General features: G+C 52.6%; 2 protein-coding genes across 2 annotated transcripts; both read right to left on the bottom strand.

Moving 5' to 3' along the window:
- Positions 1–629: 629 nt before the first annotated feature.
- On the bottom strand, positions 630–16,142 carry CSUI_001738 (penicillin amidase domain-containing). Its single transcript, XM_068061943.1, has 22 exons — positions 15,209–16,142; positions 14,149–14,274; positions 13,101–13,173; positions 12,425–12,466; positions 11,686–11,782; positions 11,054–11,139; positions 10,377–10,570; positions 9,912–10,166; positions 9,138–9,231; positions 8,503–8,795; positions 7,858–7,984; positions 7,306–7,379; positions 6,889–7,044; positions 5,981–6,102; positions 5,684–5,768; positions 4,753–4,931; positions 4,408–4,553; positions 4,000–4,086; positions 3,191–3,439; positions 2,560–2,627; positions 1,971–2,085; positions 630–1,476 (listed from the first exon to the last, which is right to left on the bottom strand). The coding sequence occupies exons 1-22, from the start codon at positions 15,299–15,301 to the stop codon at positions 1,340–1,342; spliced, it is 2,898 nt and encodes a 965-aa protein (XP_067926079.1). The 5' UTR covers positions 15,302–16,142; the 3' UTR covers positions 630–1,339.
- Positions 16,143–17,113: 971 nt separating this feature from the next.
- Positions 17,114–21,547, bottom strand: CSUI_001737 (uncharacterized protein). Its single transcript, XM_068061942.1, has 4 exons — positions 20,635–21,547; positions 19,629–19,783; positions 18,846–18,912; positions 17,114–18,047 (listed from the first exon to the last, which is right to left on the bottom strand). Exons 1-4 carry the CDS (start codon positions 21,476–21,478, stop codon positions 17,929–17,931), a joined length of 1,185 nt encoding a protein of 394 aa, XP_067926078.1. The 5' UTR covers positions 21,479–21,547; the 3' UTR covers positions 17,114–17,928.
- Positions 21,548–21,581: the final 34 nt, after the last annotated feature.

Raw genomic sequence — 21,581 nt, 5'->3', positions numbered from 1 at the left:
TGGATGACGAACCGTGCGTAGACTGCTTGAAGCGGAATGCAGGCGACCTTCGCCGCAGGAGCGCGCTCGCGCAGCGTTTCCGAGACCGGCTCTCGTTAGCACGAGCCCGGCGAATGTTTCGGTGGGGTCGAAGTCGCAGACATGCTCAATCCATCTACGAGTCTTGGAGAGCAGCCACTGGCTCTCAAGAAGAGGAGAAGCTTGTCGTAGGGGCACCCAAGGACAGAGCCACGAACACTCACCTCCGGCGGGCCCGGAAGATCACTGGACGGGCGACGATAGTAAAAGAGAGCCTAGGAGACAAACTCACTTGGAGCGCGCTCCGCCGAGGACGACTTGCAACAGTGTCCGGAAGAGTATTTTGTGACACCTCAGAACGTGTCGTAGATCTGCCGAAGAGGGGTGTCTGTTTTTGCCAACGAGTTGACCCCCTCGGCGATGGTGACCCGCCGCCCAATAGATCCTTGCCAGAGCAAGGAAGGTCGGGAACACCGAACAGCAGAACTGTAGGAAGGAGGACATAGGGGAATGAGACTGAGGATTCGTTGCGGACTGCCAGCCAGCAAAGCAGGTCATTGGGGTGGCGTGACCGGAGACCCACCCCCCTAGGTAGGGCACCCAGCGCCAGGGCGCACCAATTCTTTTTTTCAAGAAGGAAGGGAGAGAGTTTTTGACTGCACCACATTTCATGACATTTCTCCTGTTGATGGTGTGCCCATTCCCATGTATGATTTCGTTGCGCGACGTTCACGGGTAACTACCACGAAGTCCGTGCCAACCCACAAAACAATCTCGGCCGAGACCGGAGCAAGCTCCTGTGTAAATTCCGCCGGGTTTCTTGCAAGCATACCGCGAAAAAGTGTGAAATGGTTGTGCGGTCTCCTGCCGGTGCGGGCAGAGAAACTCCACAGCGCTCACAATGCTCTGATGAGATGGACTAGTCGCGAACACAAATACCAGGGCACTCGCCCTGCGGGGAGTATCGACACGCCTCCCCGACGCAGCCTGCAAAGCCACTTGCCCTATGGAGGGCTTTTCCGGGGTGCGAGCTAAAAAGGAAAAGACATATCCGAGATAGAGCTGTAGAGCGGATTCGGATGGAATTCCAACCGGAAACCCGTTGTACACGGCTCGCTGGCACTGGGAGTAACAACAGACCCGCTTGACACTTCGATGAATCCTTGCCACCACGTATATCCGTGGGCTTGCGCGGTGCTGGTACGGCAACGTGTCCTGCTGCAAGCAAACCTCGAGCCGCCACAGAACCATGACCACCGGACATCCGCCCTACTCTCTTCAAAGAAAACCGTCCGTTCCGGTGATTTGCTGCTGTTAGTTTTCACAACTCCTCTTGAACGTTGGGACGGCCATGCTGACCAGCTTCTCCGTTGCCCTCCACACGGGGGAGGAAGCGCATATGCGTGACAGCAGCTGCTTTAATCTGCTCGTCCGTCCAAAGCATTGGCAGCATATATTCTGATTCAGGAACACACACCTTGCACACGACTTCAGCGAGGTCTGTTTGTCTCTGCTGCAGGCGTCCAGGCTCAAAACCCGGCATGCAGCTGGTTCTCTCCTCACCAGAAGTCAGCTCCACACGCTATGCAGCACATCGCTGTTTCATCAAGTCCCCAGTTCGCTACCTCCCTTTCCGTGTCTCTCCATTAGATAGCCTTTCGATAAAAGGTATTACGACTTGACTGGCAAATGCGGCAGGACCGCAATCGAAGCCACTACAAGGCACACTCCACCTGAAAGGATGCAGACAGTCGATTACCCTCAAAGCTGCGATTTACCGTCGAGTTTCCCTCAGAAAGACGTCCCTGACATGAAACCCTCAGCAAACCTCGACTCCAGCCACCTGGGATGCAGATTCCACTCGGGCCCTCCCGGGAACGCCGATCTGAAGAGAAGATACGCCATATTTACATCGCTAGGCTGATGAAGCTGACACGCCGTGATCCACGTACCTTCGCCTCCAGCAATCGATGATGCAAGGTCATCGTAATGCTTGCTGCCGATCCATCCGGAGACTCCAGGGGTGAAGGACCAGTAACTATTTGTGAAGTTGCCCGTATCCACGACCTGAGAGCGGAACAGCAGAACAGCCTGGAAGAGCGGATCGCGTTGACCAGCAAACAAGCCGCGCAGAAACATCTTCCCAGAGCTCTTGCCGGCAAGCCACATGATGACGCGCGTCATGTGGGCGTCCGAAACAGGCAGCACGCGAACTACCTCATTACGCCATCACACCCATTACCCCCAGCAAGTGCTTGTTCGCGATGCCATGGTCACCGGAGTGTCTTTGTCGCCCCGGCGGACAGCGTCTCTCAAATCAGTCGCCTGGGCGCGCTCACTCTAGGCCTGCATCTATGACCTGCGGAACTCGCCTGGGAAGCATATATGAAAACTGGCGGCGCCTCCGAAACTTGTTTGGCGTCCACCACCTATCTCGGTACACCCAGTAATACACAGCATGTACTGAGCACACAACAAATGCAATTGGTGACCGCGAATCCTACTCGACGCGATCGGTCCGCGTCACGCGGAGAGACTCACCAGACGAAACGTGGGGGTATCGAGTCCCTTCGTGTACTGGCTAGACCTCGGATCGTCTTTACTCAAAACTGCAGAACGAGGCGAGCAAGTGGCCCAAGAGCAAACGACCATTACTCGTTTTGTGTGTGCAAAGGTGACAGAACCGATACTGTCCCAGGTGCAGCTTGATCCGAGGTAGGCGCTTAACATACCCAGCTAATACCTACACGTCGTTACAGGGATGGAGCGGACACAACTATCACCGGTATATGGCGGGAAACACGCATCCTGCTCCTAGCTTCCCATCTACGAATAAAGGGGGGTCTCACATAACGTTCAGACACTGCAGCTGTCGCAGTCAGAGTTTAGTGCTCCAATGAAAAACATCTCGTGTCCTCCGCGGGTACACCGCTGTGGATACTGACTCGGGATTTGACACTACCTTCTTGTCCGGGCCTTCCAACTAGAGACCACAGGTCCGTGTACTTGTAATCACTGCCACCATCTCGCTTGCCCTCCGTTCCTACAAACTGGGAGTTAGAGATATTCTGCGCTGTGAAGACAGCCACACGCCGAGTGGAACTACCCTGGGAAACACTTAGCCAGGAATATGTTTACTAGCCAGCGGCCAGGCGTGTTCGGCTGGCCTTACCGTGGGGTTCGTTGTGGTGGGCCTTAATCGTGCCGAAATTTCCCCCCCAACGAATCGGTCCAACCGACGCCGTGTGGCGAAGAATCGGCACTGCTCCACCAAGAACATGTTCAATGAAGCGGGCCCGGACTGATCCCCATACCCAAGCCTCAGGTGCCTTCCCGTACCGCAGGCGCAGCCAATCTAGTGCAGACGCCGCACTCTTGCAAAGCAACTGCCGCGGAGTTCCGATATCCGTGATCAGCTTTTCTGAAAATCACACGGGAGAACATAGTCATCTACGAGCCCTACAGAGCTGCGTGAGACACGGAGGATCGAACATCGACTGACTAGGACGCCGTTGTAGATCACGGTCAACCAAATGATCACTCGAGGAACTCAAGTTTCTACTTTTCCACAGTTTATCCAAGTGGTTAGAAAGTCGGGATTGGAATCCAGTGGACTCTCTGGGCTCAGGTTCGAACCCCGGACGCGCGGTTTTGTCAGTTGCTGCAGTTGATCGCGAACAGCACTCAGCCACTGCAAGGTGCGTTACAGAGCACCCGAGTTAGCGGCCGCCCATCCAGCAAATGTACCTGACGTGCAAGCTCAGTGGCAGCGTACCTGCGTTCGGCTGGGACAAAAAAGGCGCGCGCCAACTAAACTTGAAAGAATGATCAGACTCGAACGAAAAATCCAAACAGAACCAGGATGGTGTTTCGCTACTTGTTCGAATCTGCTTGTTAGGGCAGCCCACCTTCCGTTTATACTCGGACCGCCACAGAGCCGAATCTGATGTACCTCCTCTACCGACGTCCCCTTCAACTCACTCTTCTGTTGCATGGCTCGGAGAATATTACCACGCCAGTGATTGAGCATTTCCGTCCTCGGAAGCCATATGGGATGGAATCCTCCGCCTGAGTTGCAAACGGGGGAGCCAGTTTGAGCAGAAGCAACCACTCAGCCCCATTAGGGAATCCACGATCGCGTTGCCTACGAACATATATGAAGGATGCAAGATGTGGATATGTCCTCGAGCTGACGATGTGGGACATGCTCTGTGAGAATCACAAAACGATTGGCGGTTTCTGCCTGCCGTGTAACACTCTGAGGGATGCAGAAGGTCGTCTGTGTTGGGGTTTCATCACTGCCACGGAGAGGATTCTTGTGCTAGCAACAAAATAAAGTCGCGGTCTCTGAAACGCCGACACTAAAAGCTGCCAGGATCTCGAACCTACCCACGGCAATGTGTAATGCGTAGTCCGAGAAGCCATGCATCTTGAAGATATCCTGGAGTAGCCACTGAATCCAAACTTCATATAACGTCGCCGAGACGGACTCCACGGACATGTTTCCATCCCAGTTGGTGAACTGCTCTGCTAGCCTGCAAAGTGCGGCCACATCGTAGAACGCCCTTTATTCTACACAATGTTCCGGGTGTGGCTTGAACCGGAACGGAAATGTGAATAGCGCGGCATGGGAAGCGAGGCCCGTCTAGGAGAGGACAAAACTTCTTTAGCTCCCCTAAGCTCCGCACAGGACGATGTCAATGCGACTGATACAGGGATGCGTAGTGAACTCACATTTTTCCGTCTTCAAGAGTAACGCCTTCTTTCGAGCAGCTCTGTCGGACCTGTTCTGCGGACGCTCCGTCCGGTGCTGTCTGCTTGCCATTGAGAGCTCGTGTGGCGTCGTAAGCGAAGAGTACTTCAGCCATCACGTACTCAGCGAATGCTTGTCCGTTGACACTTTGCACATCGGACTGCCAGTTTATCAGGACAAGACCACAGGCAACCCAACGCAGGTATCATTGTAGCGACTTCGGTAATCGTCGCTTATGAGAGCCCTTCCCAGCACGCGCGCAAATTCCTTGTGACAATACTGACAATCACAGAGAGAGAATGGCAACTCACTCCTCAGGAGCTAACTTTGCGAATGACGGCTAAAAAACGGAACCGTAGACACACCTCTACGACTGAACAGCGAAGTATGAGAAAACAGTCCACAGATCTCAAGGGAGCGGAGCCGCTTTAGACAGCCGCGGAAGATCCGGGTCCCTCCGCAAGACCAATGTGCCCGTTGCTAGGCCTGGGGTCTTGAGACAAAGAAAGGAGCATGTGTGCAGGTAGTCTGAGCCGAACACGCCAGGCGCCAGAAAGATTAGCATCTGCTGTTTGAAATCCTCGAAGGAGACAAGGGCGGGACGTTAGCCTTACTAGGGTGACTGGCACGTCCGATGTCATGTCGCGTATACAACAACTTCTCTTGAAGGTTTCTCTAGTGTATGCTGAAACCCGGAGTGTGGCCTGCCGCTGACAGGCACAAGGCCAGAGACGAGTGACTGAGACAGAAACTGCTATTCGAGCTAGTGGGACGGGAGGTACTCGTGAACAATACGCGGATGTCCTCCTCCTTCCGGATTCGCCTCTCACACGAACGTCACTTTACGCTGACAGACGGATAACTGGCCAGCGCTGTGGTAGCTGGAAGGCTCAGACATTCCGGATGAGGTACCTGCAGGCCAATCATGTCCTCAACGGTGACCTTTTTCTCGGCAGTTAACTCGCGGAGCCGTTTACGGATACGCTGAATCCTATTCCTGCAAATATAGCAGAACCCGTGAGAAACGTCCACAGCAGAGTATCCGCGGTGTATGAACACAAACGCGCTCGCGAAAGCGCTCTGCTGTCTGTGTCAACTCAAGGACAGACATATGTACAGCCTTATCTTACACAGACTCGATACGGTGAGCTTTTCTACAAGCTACGTTTGTGGAAGAGTGCCTACTTCTTGAAACTCCGTCGTACTCACCCGGGTACGAACACTTCACCAAGAAGCTCGTCAGGATCATCTGCCACGCGGCAGTTCGCTGTGGCAACGAAACCATCTTTCGGGTTCATGATCTGGGGCATCTTTTCGGCCGGCAAAAGACCCTGTCGGATAGAGAGATACGGTTAGCAGCAACACGTATTTCCGATACGAAAATGAGTCCACTCATCGGCGTCCCGCCTGATGGAAGGTGTCACCTCGACAGAGTTACTCAGTATTTTCAGAAATGTGAAGCTACGGCACATATTACTGAGTCCGGGTATGAGGAAAAATAGGAATTTTCCGAAGCAATTCAGGGCATAAGGAATTGTCAACAAGTGAGTATTGCCAAGAAAAAGCTGGGAGCGGAGCAGCGCGCTGGAAGAGAGGAGCGGGGGTGGTGGCCCTCTCCCGCCTTCACTCTTCTTGGTCACACGGCAGGAAACACGAATGGCCTGTCAACATGGGTAAAGCAGCGACAGTGGCAGCTACGGCTCACACAGAGAGTCTGCTGGTACCTAACCTACGAAGACCTTGACAATTTCGAGAGTGCGGCAAGCTACAATTACTCTCTGTAGTGTTTGAGAAAATCTGTCATCTCTTTCAAATGCAGAAGAACGCCCCGCTAACTCAGGCCAGAGAGACGGGGTACAACAAGTCTCCTGGGTCATGCGGACACCCCTACCTAGCTTGATCTTTTTACTAGATGACACACAGTTGTCTGTCCCAAGTGCTCTATGAAAGAACGGCGTACAGAGACAGGACAGCGAAGCAAGTCAACAGCTTATAGCTTGTAGAAGCAGATGTCTCTTTTTTATGTCTCAGCCCACAAAGCCCTCTGTGTCTCTGCTCCATCAATGGCACGCAGATGGCGGCTTATCCCCTGCTGTGGCGCCCTCGAAAAAGCTTACATTCCAGTCGCCAACCGACGACGATCCATTTCTAAGGGAACCACCTCTTGCTTCTGCCGGAGGCCGGATGGGGACTCCACCTGTCACTGCTGCGCCGATATCTCCCTCGCTCGTCGCCCATACAGTCACGAATTCAAACTGCTGACAGTGGCTTCCCTAATCACAAAGAAGGCGTAAGTTCAGCACGAAGCGTCCCGCTGCTGTCGGACAAAGGCTATTCTCATCTGGTATTCTGTCCTTGTGGCGCGCGGGGTGACTCATCACCCCGCGGCAGAAAAACAGGGCTACCTTAGGGCTGTATACTCGATGGCGCTACAAGCCAGAGTGCGCTCAGGCAGACACGGCGTACCACGGCTGAAAGAAGAGATCAAAGGCTTTCAAAAGCCGGGGGCTCGTGAAGGCCGGAGACTGACTTACAAGTTTAACGAGATCTTTCCACGTTTTTGCATAATTAAGGCCAGGTCCGAAATCAATCGCCGGCGGGGCTCTCACTGCGGAAGACGCAAAGAAGCAGCAGGCCAGCGTCAGCTACAGGCATCCGCACGGCAGCAGGCTCACGGAGAATGAGTCTCCTCCTTTCTGTCTGCCGTGGAGCTCTCTGCCCTAATCGCATCCTAGCAGAGCTTCAAATCACTCTTGAGACAGGGAGGACCCGCGGGAAGCACCGCCATATGCAAGGGCAACAGCACCTACCAGTTCAGGCCCGCATACGCCGGCGCGTTACGAAGGACGGTAGAGTAACATGCAGGTGATTTACGGCTGTCTCTCATCAGATGTAAAACAAACGGCACCTGACCCAGGATGAAGTAGCTGATCTGGATGTGGTACCGGACAGTCTCGGCAGTCGCGTGGTCGCGAAAACGTACCATATGCGTTACTGCTCTACGGAGTTACCCGCGGGCTCCGCATCAAGTAGATGCTTGAAGCCACGCTGTGTTACGTTATCCGCGGCCCGAGAGAGGTACTCACTTGCCACTGATGCGAATGCGAGTGCTTCATCTTTATCGAGAATGCCGCGCAGTTCTTCGTAAACGTCGCTGACGATGGGACCGTGATGGGTAAAGCGAACTGTTTTTCTGATTGGCTCTGTGTGTCCCTGCAACACGGCAACAGGACAAGACTGCGCATTTCTTCACCCTTCCCACCTGAGGTTCCGATAAAGTACGTCGCATTAGAAATGAAGAATTCCCGAAAGCCTCCAACAACCACGGAGGTGGCAGGGAATTTGTAGGAAAGCATCTTTTCGCTGCATTAAGGATGTGAGATAGCTGACTGAAGGTGAGCAGGAAGGCATGGAGGGGCAAAGCGTGACGGGCAATACTGATAGCGCAGTGAGGGGGCCGCCCTGCCAAGTATGACCCAGAACGACACAGCAACGACGAAACGCGTTACTAACAACTTCGACGGCCTTACGCTTGAAAATACACTGGCCTAGGTTTCTGCCCCTTGATACTCTTCGGTTACCACCGTGGCAAACTTATGAGACTGAAAACGAGCCAACGAAGGCTCCAGCCTTTCACCATCGGTGTAGTTCAGAAACGCAGATACGAGAAGATCAATAGAGAAGCAACAACTACTTTGAGGGCGGTTCTGGATGCAGAGAACAAGGCCTACCCTGATGTGAATTTCTTCCACACGAATTCTCAAAGGATGCCAGGCACCATCGTAGAGGTACTTCTTGCCAGTACTATCTAACTTGACAAGGTATAAGTCCTCGATGTCAGTATGGGCAACTGTTTGACTCCATGCGGAATGGCCGTTGTGTCCAACGAAAATTGTTGCAAATCCGACAGCATCCGCTCCCACGACTCGCGACGGTGTCGCGTCGTCCTCCGAAGGCTTCGTTCTTCGATGCGTGGTTAACAGGCTTGACGGCCCGACCGACCGAAACAGAGGGAGCCAGAAGCCTGAGGTGAGAACGCCACGGGTTTTGGGACATAGAAACACGGCGGATTAACCTTTCCGCTTCCCTACGTAGTCAGAGGCTACAACATCGGATAACAGCTAAAACTATACTCCACGCGTCACCACACAGCGTTTTGCCAAGATGGGAGAGTCACCATGAGATGAGAGAAATTGCATGTTGACCTGGGTCGGAATCCTACCAGCAATACATTGCAAATCTAGGCAGCGTAAGTGCTTTTATTCGCTGTGGAAAGCAATAAAGAGTCACATTTCTTGTGGCCTGCTTTCTCCAGTTTAGCCTCGCCTCTCTGGAGACGTTTCCCAATAAGCTGGGTGAAACTTACTAGGTGCAGTGGCCTCGAGGTGTGGATCCCCAGCCAGTATAGGACGGCCCGACGAGGTGTATCGCCCAGATATAGCCCAGCTATTGCTGCCCCCCTGTAGAACAATTAGACGGAGAAGAGAAACAGAATGGCATATACCACACCCTTGGCACATGGGTGTAACCTGACGAGCGTAAGTTCTCCGATCTGTTTCCCTTGCGTTTCACCGAATGATCTTTCCTTTCCAAGGCGTAACTTTCTCCCGGTGCCCAACACAAAGGCCAAAACAATAGAAACGGAAACGTCAGTAGGTGCCTGCGCTTCTTCGAGGGAACCTTCCTGGGAAGCCCTACAGCCGCCTCAACGACTGACGGAGTCGTCTCAACGGGGAGCAGATGTGTGCTTTGCCCACTTGCTCCTACATAAACCTGCCCTGAGAAACTCGCTTGTACGTCTCTTTGCTGCTGCTGTCCCGTTCCCTAAAAGACTGAGCAGCGTTGCCCTCCTCCACCCGCCTTCGGTTCAAGGCGCGCTCTCTGCCAGGAAGCTGTGCGTGCTTCGGTGCCGATTCATATTCCAATCAAAAACTGGCCAACTCGATTCTTCTGCTCTACACAAATGGAGCTGACTGAAGAAGACCACGCTCTGGGCCGAAGAGAACTTCTGACTCGAGAAAAGGTGAAGATACGCCATCTGGACTGGCTTTCTTTGTAAATCACTGCCCAACATCAACAAGCGTCACCTTTATCCATGGAACACGTCCTTCGATCCACGGCTTGGTGTCCGTCAGCCTACCCATTTAGGTAGGGAGCTACGAGTATGGTTCCGCGAGCCGGTGCCGGTGCCATTAGATACTCCTTCATCTACTGCGTCTTTTTTAACAGCTGCGGTGGGCAGTTTCAGATCTCCGGGCCGGACTTTCGCCCAGCGTTCGTCCCTCTTTGGAAGAGGCGGTAGCTGTATGCGATTGCCATTTTGGTCGAACAGAGAAGGACGAAAGCCCTCAGAGTTAAGTGGCGGAACATCTGGTTGGACTCTGGTATCAAATGCCTGCATCAAGACGACACGTTGAAAAGGCAGAGGTCAACGATCGGGGTGAGTGCTCTCACTGTAAACCTGGGATGCGGTTTCTCAGCGATACTTTGTGGGTGTCGTCTCTGTCTGCTGACGCGCCCTCGGAGACGAGCAAGCAGATAGTAGCATCCACTCCATGCACACAGGCGAGAAGAAGAATTCTGCAAGGGCAGTGTGTCCGCTTACTTCCCAGTATTCACCGAGTTCCTTCTTTAGAATTGCCCGGCAGAAGTCAATCGTAAATCCGCGATTCAATAGCAAAGAGAAGACAGTTGAGATTCGCATCACATCCAGAGCTTCCCACTGGGAATACGGCTCCCACCCAAGAATATTGAACTCAATCGGCGTTGCGGGAAGATGTGCTGCTGCCTCGTTCCAGCCTGTGAGCAGGAGGGATGCCACCGACACATGGCGAGCCACCAGTGTAAACAGGTGGAACCTGGACCTACGAACTGCCTTCCAAGATTGTGTGGCCCGCCGACAGCACAGCACGAGGCGACCGCACACGACCACTAACTGAGATTAGCCAGTACGGTTGAATGGAAAACAGAAGACCTGCTTTCCTGTCCCCATGCATACTGCGACCATTCGATGGAAGAACGTAAGTCAGAAGTGTTCCATACTCCTTCAACGTTAACGACGACACACGCAAGAGAGTGCTCACACGGCAGGGAAAAATTTCTGACGCAAATGCGGACTCCTTGAGTCAGATTAACCCGTAGACTTCAACTGGGTGCTTGCAGTCCCGATGATTCCACCGGTGACTATGACACACGCCGACTACTACTAACAGCAGAACTCCGTGCGGTCAATGAATAAACACGCGGTAAGGAGAGGAGGCCGCGGAAGACTGTATCGCTTACATTGTGCAAGGCCACCTATTAGCTCTTGTGCGGCAGGAGGCAGCTCAGCGAGCTTTCGCTCCATGAGCTCGCTATCGACGAGTAGTCTGTTTGAGATAGGAAAAGCCAACTCAACTCAGACAAAGACAAGATCACCCACAGTCAGTCTGAGCCCCCAGAGCTGCCGTGCCTATAGGACAGAGGCACAGTGCACTCTCCTGTTCCCGAATCACGTATGAGTTCTCTTTGGTTTCCCGGAGTCTCGTCCACGTTTGAACCTACGGGCAGGCTTCAAATTATGACACGGTCTGATCTCGGGACGTCTTCATCCGTTAACCAGTCGTGGAAAAAGTAAGAAAACTCATCGGGCTTCGCTGGGAAAGCTAGCTCTCAGCAGTACAGAGCATATCAGCCCTCACAACTGCAGCAGTCTCGCCGTATGCACAGATTCCCGAGACGTCCCGAATCGATGCCAACTCGTCTAGGGGCGTCCGCGGGCTTGCTCTACACCGGAGGCTTTCGAGCTCAGTGTCGGCTTGCCTAGCGGCGTTAGCGGATTGCAATACCCCCCCGCAGTCTCGCGTGCACCACCCGGAAAAAGATTCTCCAATGTCTCTCCATGCCCGTGCAGCCTACAGTGACTCCTTTTTTACCTGGAAATGTGATCTGCTCCAACAAGATCATCGCCCAGAGAAGCGGCCAACTGTCCGGAAGCTGCCCGACGAAGGAATTCCAACTGGAAAGGCCTCTCTACAACAGCAAAGTGGACATGCGTTTAGTTTACGTGGCGCAACGTGACTACGCGACGGAATGACGTCTCGCCTGCGCTTCAGCCGCAAGGGCGGGCAGACTGTTTGTAGACATAGAAAAGGGGTGCCGAACCAAAGAAAGTCCGTTCGAAAGCTAAAAAATGCGTCTCTCCGATGTGCCATTCGACAAAGCCGTTTTGGAACGAATGTGGAATATGGTGAGTACAGCAAACCTTTCATTCTCAACTTCCCCCCTCCGCTCTTCAGGAGTCGCGCGTAAGAGAGGCAGCGCCCAACAACGGCCATACACTGCACACGAGCACAGCCATGAACTGCTAGTCAGCTGCTTGCAATGCTTCAGTTATATATATATATATACCGGTATACTGGCAATCAACACTTGAGAGCCTTCCGCCGAGAGTTTGGGAAGAACACCGATGCCACATATAATGCAGACCCACAGCTGTGTCGTGCTATACCCCATGTTAAGAAGACAGGAACGAGCTACTAGCAAGCAGATAGTCCTACAGGCTCCCAGCAGGACAACCGTTCCCTCCGTCCCCTTCACCGTACACAGCACAAGCTCGGAAACTACAGAAGGCACAGAAAAACGGCCGTTTCAACCAAGAGGACAACATCATACCTGTGTATTCCAGATAGGCTTGGACACAGTCGGCATCGCGTCCTGCGACGAAACAAAGCATAGGGCACAAAGGAGATTCTCTGAATGCCCCAACCAAGTCCTTGGCAGACACAGAGACCTGCTTATTCAGAGTATAGGGGCGTATCCGTCATTCCGTCGCAGCTTAGCTCGTACACGGCACTAGAGAGAGAATGGAGACATCCAAGAGGCGTAGATTCGGCCGTCAAGACAGACCCCGAGGGCCTCAGGGAAGGAACCGGGGACGACCGACTGAACCCAGTATCTGACTACCGAGGAGGACCGCTTAAGAAAAGGTGACGAAATCGCTACAGAGAACTGGTGCATCCACACGAGAAGCGCCAGGGAAAGATCCCCCCTCAGCAGTTGCTACCCGAGTTCCCCTTCGCCACTGGCGTACCCTTCCCACACCCATCTTGGTCAGTTCGTCGTAGAAAGAGTACGCGTGTGGCACCTGCATACGCATTAGTGAAATAGATTGCTACATGGGCGTGGGTAGCCGTTGTGACTAGCAGTTGGGACGAAGTAGTATACAGTACATGTGGCACACGCAAACAGCAGGGTCTGTCTGAGAATTCCGCACACAGTCGTCTCTATGCTGATGTACTAGCAGGGTACGGCCGGCAGTCCTCTTGTAACGGTAACTAGCTCCGCTTACTGTTGTGAGCAAAGATATAAGGGACGCCGTATTTGTCTCGGTACACATCCACGGCATCCTTCAAGCCCGCGAGCTACGGAAGGAGTAACACATATACAGAACGGACAGAGAGACTGGCAACGTGCACTGAGCAATGTTTCAACAACGCGGGCATTCTGTATTCAGAGCGAAGGTGACTCCGATACATTCGCCTGGTATACAGAAAGAGGGCTCTGTACCAGCGACAACCACGCATAGAGAATTCTGCTCTACGTACCCGAGGAAAAACCATTATTCTACGGCTGGACATCGCAAGTACAAGGGGATAGAGCTTCCAGTCCTAGTCCATAAGAAATCACCGGGTGGTCAGGAGAAGTGGAGGTCTGTGAAGGACCTATAACTTAGTTACTTCACAGAGAAACCAAGCTAAAACTGAAGCAGTGACACCCCGCGTAGCAGCGTTAACCGTGAAGCTGAAGGACCTTTAAAGTCGGAGCGAGTTTCATCAACACGCTGACCATACAACCCTTGGGCTCCTACATATACGTGCTGGCATACACGTTTCCTTCGCCAGATACAGACGTATTACACGCATATATATACATATATATATATATATATATATATGTACGCAACCTGAGAGTGCGCGGCGCTTATATGTTGAACGGTCCTCGTTCAGCGTAGAGAGGTAAAGGGAACCGAAACAGTACAGAGTCGAACCTCTTGTGCGGTGCGCCGAACTCATGGAGTGTTCTCGTCGTGCCACTGCTTAACTACTTCCAAGCACCGGAGACTTCGCTCAGGCATAAACACCGGCCCCCTCCTTTCACTGGAAGGGGAGGAGACACATCGATGACAGCCCGACACGCCGGGGTTCTCTGTGGTCTCGCGGTGCCAGTCGTCACAGCAACAGCACATCTCGGGCAAGCATCTGCAAAAGGGAGGTAAAGTGCTTCTCCCTCATAGTAGATAAGAAAGGGAAGGAACGACGAATGAAGCGAACAGGGGCAATGCACGAGACCAGACGCCTGATTCACTGTAGGAGGGTCTTTGCGATCAGCGCTGCTACCTGCTGATCTGAATTCCAGAAGGTCTCAGGAATTGTGAAAAAGTGGCGAATCAAGGGTCGAGTGACGAATGACAAGGAATACGAAAGGAAGTCAACGAGGAGGTTATCAGACCGGTAGAGTGGATGCTGAAAGATAGAGGACAGAAACCAAGACAACAGAGAACCAGCAGTGAGTTAACTTCACCCAAGAAAAAAGCGGGCAGCCAGGATAGACGGATACAAGGAAAGAGAAAAGACACTCTCTTCATTGATGCCGGGAGAGCCCGCAGTCAGAGACATGTTGTCTGGTGCACGGAGACCCAAGAGTAGTTGGCAGCGAAGTTCGCTGGCCGGCCTTCCATGATAATACCCCGAAGGGTAGTCACATGACATCACAACTGTATGACATCCCCCTGGTTCTTTCGCAGACTCATACAGGGTAGCGTTACAGACGTAAAATGTCTGCGGAAAGAGAGACATACGCACAGGAGACCGGATACGAGGGAAGAAGACACGCTGGAGATCTCTCGGGTCTCCCATTCCTAGACAGTAAGTAGACTTCTAGGAAGAACTTGTCCATGATGGGAGAAGGCTGGTTACGCAGGAATCAGAGAGGGCCTCTCCGCCCAGCGTATTCGGGGCTTACCACTAACAATCGTATGGTTGTACTCATATTTCCCTATATGAAAAAATGCATATATATGGATGCATACAGTGACTAGAACATCGTGTAAGTGAGTTCCAAGTAGACAGGAAGACCATTGTGTATAGGGACGTCTGATCTGTCAGGACAGTCTTTCGCAGGGATGTCTAAAAGCAACAAGTGCCTGAAAACAAAACCCAGGACAACATATATGAAGTCGATACTCTGTTTATGCAGATGAACATATCAGATCCATACTTCGGGAGTGGGAAGTTGTCGAGCCGACAGCCTTGTCTTCAAAGACACTGAAGTACCTAAGCACTTCTTGAATATGAAGGAATGTAGAAAGTAGAGAGCCGCAGCACGCACGCTAGGAGGCTAGCATCACGGCTCTATGCCCTATGACATAAAGGAACTACACAAACTGGTTTTCCGTACTTGGGTATTGGCATAATTGTAGGACGCTGCAAGAATGAGAAAGACTGTCCCAATTAGAGAGACGATGAGAGACGTCGCCACGACACCACCCATTGTGGAAAAGTAGTTGACGTCAGGCTTGAGTGGACAGGACAACGCCCTGGGAATGGACTTCCGGGGCCCGTCGAATGGGAAGAGTTCTGGTCGATGCTAGCCGCGATGCCGTACGCAATGCGGACAGGCTGTGATACCGAAGGCGGATCACGTGTTCGGTTGCGAGAGAATGAACGGACAGAAAGACCAACCGCCAACGGACAGGTAAGGTACAGGGGGGTCCGGGAAAAAAGCGGATGGGACAAGGATCCGACTAGGATCAGAGGTGTCCGCGGGAGACATCAAGTCAGTCGATTGTCCCGTGACTGGACACATCTGCTTGAAGAGACTCTAAAAAATCGTTCTTTTTCGCGTGGGGTGACGAGTGGAACTAACACACCTGACCGCTCAAACAGACTATTCCTGAGATCTCTGACGTCCCTTGCCAACCTGAAAAAAGGCCAGCACGGGTGTGCAGTAACAGTTAGTGACTGCGCACGCTACAAAGCGATTTGGCTCATTCTCTCTCTTGGTTTCTCCTCGTCTCTGTGTCAGTAAAAAGAGGAGTAACTCAAGAATCGCAGAAAAGACAAGCAAGTAACGGAGTTCACAGCGTACACTAACAAAAAAGAAAGCCAGTCGTCATTCGCACCGCAAGGATGTAGTAGTCGCGGCGTCGCTTGTGTCTCCTCGATTCTCCCACGCTGCCTCACCCGTGCTCCCTAGCACTAGCTCGTACCGTTCAGCTTTAGGAAGCTTCCCCGTCTGCGAACCCGGGTAGGGACGCCGTTGGAATCAAGCTCCTTGAAGTCTGCTGCAGTATGCCCCTCACTGCCTCAGCAGCGCTTACTCAAACCTACCCGGAAGACACACATCAATCCCGGTTCACTCTTTAGTCGCCGTCTCCACCCCGTCAAGACGCCGGCTGGTCTCAACGACGGCAGTCCCCACACTGCTCTGAAGTTGTTCAGCATCTTTTCCGAAGAAGATTTTAGAGCTTGGCTGACTGGGGGAGTTTCGCAACTTGTAAGTAGGAAACAACTGTGGAGTACCATTTCTCAGGTTCGTACAAAATATGGTGTCTGCTTCGGGAAAGCCGCGCTGGCTTCCACCGCCGTGAGCGGACTTCTCAAGCTGGGTAGAGACGAGTTTAAGGCCTAGAAAATTGAAGATCCTGGTCGCCATGCAAGTATAGTGGATACGTAGTGCCGCATGCCGGGGGTGGGAGCAGGTGTCTTGTGGTCATCAGCGGACCAATCAGCACGAGCACTACAGTGCCAAACCTTGCTACGCGTGCTCTCGGTAGTAGTGTCATCCTAGAAGAGGCAAACTACCCTTCGGATGTGGCGGAGCGGCGGAGCGATGCAAGGCACACACAGCCGAAGCGTTTGCGCTGTTGGCCTTCGTTTACGCCAAATCTATGGTGGAGTGATCAAAATGCCCTGTGCACTCCTTGTCCTACCTAACGCATATGGGTAGCCGCTATCTTTCGACGTTGGAAGCTTTGTCCCCTCCATCATTTCTAGCGTGGGCCACGCGGTGACAGGTTTCTCCACATGCGTGTTCTCCAAGCGGCTGCACGCCTGAGTGGCAGAACTCGCATCATGGCCGGACTGCACCGACATTACGGAGGGGGGAGAGCACCTACCCATAGGTACAGGAACTTCTATTCGAAGTGAGATGCTGCTGCGTCAGACATTACATCAAGTGGAGCCCGTGCAGCTTTCCCTGAGTATACCAAGGAACCTGAACAAACTGAAACGCGGAGACCTTTTTCTTTGTCAGGAGCACCGTCATCTCTGAACAAGATCAATCAATATGGTGACGGCTTTTCCCTAGTTCTACACTTGCATAAGCATGTCCACGCTGTTCGACGCACTCTGATGTGAACTCACATGAAAAAAACGCTGGTGTGCATGTTCCTGAAACGGAAGCGTGTCTCTATGTACCTTCGAACGGGATCGAGCGGCCACAACGGAGTCTCCAACGATCGCGGGCATTCCACCTAGAAGAATGGCGTGCAGCAGCTGCGGGAGAGGCAATCGTACCACCAGACGGGAACTTCCGCACATCACGGGGAAGTCCCTCGGTGTCCCAGAATTTTCCACGGTTTCACTCCTTCGCCCTTTCCTGTCTTCGGCAGAACCGCCCGTCACATCGCGATCTCGGTCCCTTCTTCCATTTCCCCTTCAGACGGCCCGCGCGTCCGTACGCTTAGTGCACATGAGCACGTTTAGGACGTCGTCAAACTCGGAGAGTGTGCTTATCTGCACAACCTCAGCTGCTACCACTCAACCAAGGAAGTGGCAAGGGGACACAGCAGTAGAGATGAATCTTTCCTTTTAGCTGAATGAAAGCCTGGGTGCCAGTACAGCCCTGAGTGTTCTATTGCAACGGCTGAGGAAGGCCCTTCATCCGGCCGGTGTAACCTCACGTACACAGTGGACAAGAATGAGGCTTCCGCACATAGAAAGCTCCCTGAAACTGTACGTAAGTGGTTTATTGGCATGCATCCGTATATCTGTGCGCTCTCTACGCATATCTCGACCGGTTAGAAGATTTAGACACTACCCCCTGTCTCCGCTACGGCAAGGCACAATGCCTAGGGAGGGAGGCAGAGGAACGAAGAATCTCTTCAGTTGGGTCATTCAGAAGACAGTGTAATAAGTATCAGGAGTATTGCCGTACTCGGCACACGACCGGCCGGAAGATCTTTCTGTGTCTTGATCAAAGTCCACAGGGCCGTTTTCTTCGTCACTGGAAGGGCCTGAACAAGGAGATACACTCACGCTCACAAGACAAACTCTTATCCAGAGAGGCGAGATCTCACATACACATATCTAGGAGGCCATAGAATCTTCTATTGATTGCTACCCAAACATATACACATGAATGCATGTGGGGTACCCGTCTTGCGACGCTCGGATGTCCATACTGGTGGCGTGCATATATACATATATATGTCGTACACATTCACACTCCGTTGATGTATAAAAAAACATGACAGAGGCCCGGACATACGAGTAAGGCGACAGAGTCCCGAAACGCTATACCGAACGGCCGCCGCCGCTGCACGCCACGCCAATCGTATGAAAAAAAGAATGCCTGAAAAAGACGCGGATTCGAGCAATGGGGCGCCATTGTGTCAGCCACTAGGGTGCTAGCTCCATAGCAAGCCGACAGGACACACACACATTACCTGCTGGCAGCTTGGCTGTCCCACGCGTTGTCAGTCTACTTTTCACATGTAGGTGAGAACGCTCGTGCTGGTTCGTGCAGCCTTCAGTTTCATGAGAGGGTAGCCGTCTGTCTATCTCCACTGCGAGCATGAATACCCTAATCAAGTTCCTCGTATCTATTGAATAGACGGATACCCAGGAATGCAAACTCTTTGCACGCCCTCCCTAATCGACGAGGCACCAAACAGAACACAAGCGAACAGCTGTGTACCTTCACGGAAGATCCCGTCCTGTATCTGCATTCAAAAAGATACGCACTGGGAAGAAGTGCGTCTACTCAGTCTCCACAAAGCAGTTTCATTTCTTGGCCACAATAGATCACTCACCCCGTGACTGCACACTACGATCATACTCTTCAGCCAGTCGCCAGAAGCGCCAGCCCTTTCCCCGCGCCTGTTAAAAAAAGAAAACAATGGAGAGCTGGACGCACACATATGTGTCGAAAGAGACAATGTCTCGTAATCACTCTCATGCTGGGGAGCGGGATTAGAATTGATCTACCCTGACCAATTGGAGTACAAGGGCTGACTCTCTCGACCGTGGTCACAAGTCCGGCGATTGTCATACAGTTTTGGCCTCCGTAAATACAGAAAACTGGGAGAAGATCTCATGGAGGATCATTTCAACAGTGAATGAAGCCCACGGAACTAGTTTGGAGTTGAAGTAATTCTCTATCGGTCACTTGGAAACGGCTTCACTCGCTGTGTCGCCCAACCACTAAGCGTAAAGCTGACGACCTACACTAACCACAGGTGGGACCGGGGATTCTATAGAAGACACATGCATCCAGTGAGGACGCCCTTCAACAGAAGTCGTGGCGTCAAGTCATCGACGCGAGAATATAGCAACACGATCTGTACTTTCCTCTTGCGTCTCCGACTGACATATGCACCCATATCCCTACACGTACACAGGGCATATATATACACGTGTAGACAGGGCCTGCCCGAGTGGCTTCATTCTCCTCTGCTGCCTTACACAGTCACGGCACCCCAAAGTTGCCAGAGAGAATCACAAACACACCCCACAAAAGAAAAAGTAGGGAAAGAGAAGAAAAAAGTAAGTAGCAAGAGAAAGGAAACTTTCGTCTCAGGAGTCAGTGTACATACCAGGCTGAGGATGACGGGAATGCATGCCAGGAGAACTGCCATACTGAAGAAGTCCGCCAAGACAGCCCAGAAAACGAGGTTATGACGACGACCAGGGTTTGACTTCTGATCGGACTCCGAAGTCAGACCAGCCGGCGTGTCCGAGGATGACTGCTCTGTATCGGTACCCGACGCAACAGCAGAAAACAAAGAGCTAGCAACGGTACAGCACACGTCATAGAGTGGCGGCCTATTCTTCCGGTTGGTACTTGACGTTTTCACAACGCGTATGTGGAGCTTCCATCACACCGTCTCCTAACAATGCATGTAGGCTCCGCAGGGACACACGTTCACGGCCATGAAGCTGCACTGGTGTACACACACGATACGCACGTCAGTTCGCTTGAAGTACGTCTACGAGAACGGCTCGGAACACCACGTGGAAAACCGCGGTGTGCTGTCTCGCAAAGCTAAGAACTCCATGCATGCAGGAACCCGCCCCATTCCACAACCCGCGCGATGCCTGCTCAGTCATTCATCTGCTCCCAGGCAGTGACGCACCTGGAGCTCAATCAACGACAGTGTGCTTGACGAAAGACCATGTATTAGTCTTCCCTAACTCAATACCCCCCCCAAGAATGTGTGCACGCCCGGTATACTTCACTGCCAACCCAGACGCATCTGTTAGCACCATTTAGCGTTGCACTTGCACGAGGTTGCTGATTGATGTAGATCGAAACAAATACGTTTGTACTAAGACCGAGGTCGTAGGCTGTTGACTGCATCCCATGAACCGGGCTGATGATGAATGCATTTGCTAAGAGCTGGGCGAGCCAACGGAAGACCTCCTGTCGTGTGAATATCTATCTCGTGTGTCCCCGCTCTGCGCTCAACAAACGAAGTCTGCTCATTTCTGCCACGTATATACACCTCTGCGGGGAGCACGTACACTTCCCTTGCGGCTCTCCCGCAAAGCTGACGTTCCCGTCACTTGCGTGAGCCCGCCTACTTTCAGAAACGGACATACCAAGGAATGAAGCATTTTCCCCTGTTTGTCTAGGCCCTCCGCTCCGGGGAAGTTCAGTTGTCCGTAACGCGTCTGCACTCTTTGCCAAGGGAGCACTCTGTTTCTCCTCTGCATGGACTTTATCGCTGCCCCCGCTTGGGACGTGTGCCTCCGTTTCCGCGGCAGACAGTCCCTGAGAAAGGCCATCCGCCAATCTAGTTCCGTGGTCCTCTGAAGTCTCCTTTTTGGTGGTGAATGAGCTAAACATAACGCCTTTCCCTGCTGACTGAGCAGCTGATTGACCATTCGTATGAACAGTGTTCTCTCCACTCGGCGTATGTTCACCTGGGGGCCCTGCACCTCCTCCGAAAGAACCCTGCGAAGACAACGTGTCTTCTTGCAGCAGGGCCTCAACAGCGCTGTCGCCATCCGTTCTCTGCTGCTCTGAAAGTACAACGGCATTTACTTGGGAGTTATCAGAGAAGGAGGCATTTCTGCGTGGCTCGAGCGGGGGGGTTGAAACGGGGAGAGGAGGCAGATAAATTGTTCTGCCTCGTACAGTTGAAGCATCCCTTTCTAGAAACGCCACTGGCGGCGCATCTGCTATGTCAGCTGCAGGCTTCGAGGTGTTCCTTCTCTCTTCCACCAACGTCGAGAGTGAGCCCTTTGTACCCGCTCCAACGCCGTTCTGCCGGCGCGACCCCAGGGTTAAGTGAGGGCTACCCTCCTCAAGCGACCTGTCAACTGAACCTTGGGGCCCTGTCATTTCTGACGAACGGGAGGAAACGTAAGTACGGGACAGGGAAGAATGCCCAGACGGTTCCGCTGCAGAGAGTGAAGAGGAAAGAGATGAGCGAAAAGCCATTACAAACACTGGATAATGAAAAAAGGCGAGCACTACAGCAATACGAGGAAAGAGTGACCCTGAAGGAAGACTTGGACCCCTCCTTCAGGGTCACTCTTTCCTC

Source organism: Cystoisospora suis (assembly GCF_002600585.1).
Source record: "Cystoisospora suis strain Wien I chromosome Unknown contig_695, whole genome shotgun sequence".
Classification (NCBI taxonomy): Eukaryota; Apicomplexa; class Conoidasida; order Eucoccidiorida; family Sarcocystidae; genus Cystoisospora; species Cystoisospora suis.
The sequence above is the reverse complement of the archived record's forward strand: the minus strand, read 5'-3'. Positions and strand labels throughout refer to the sequence as shown.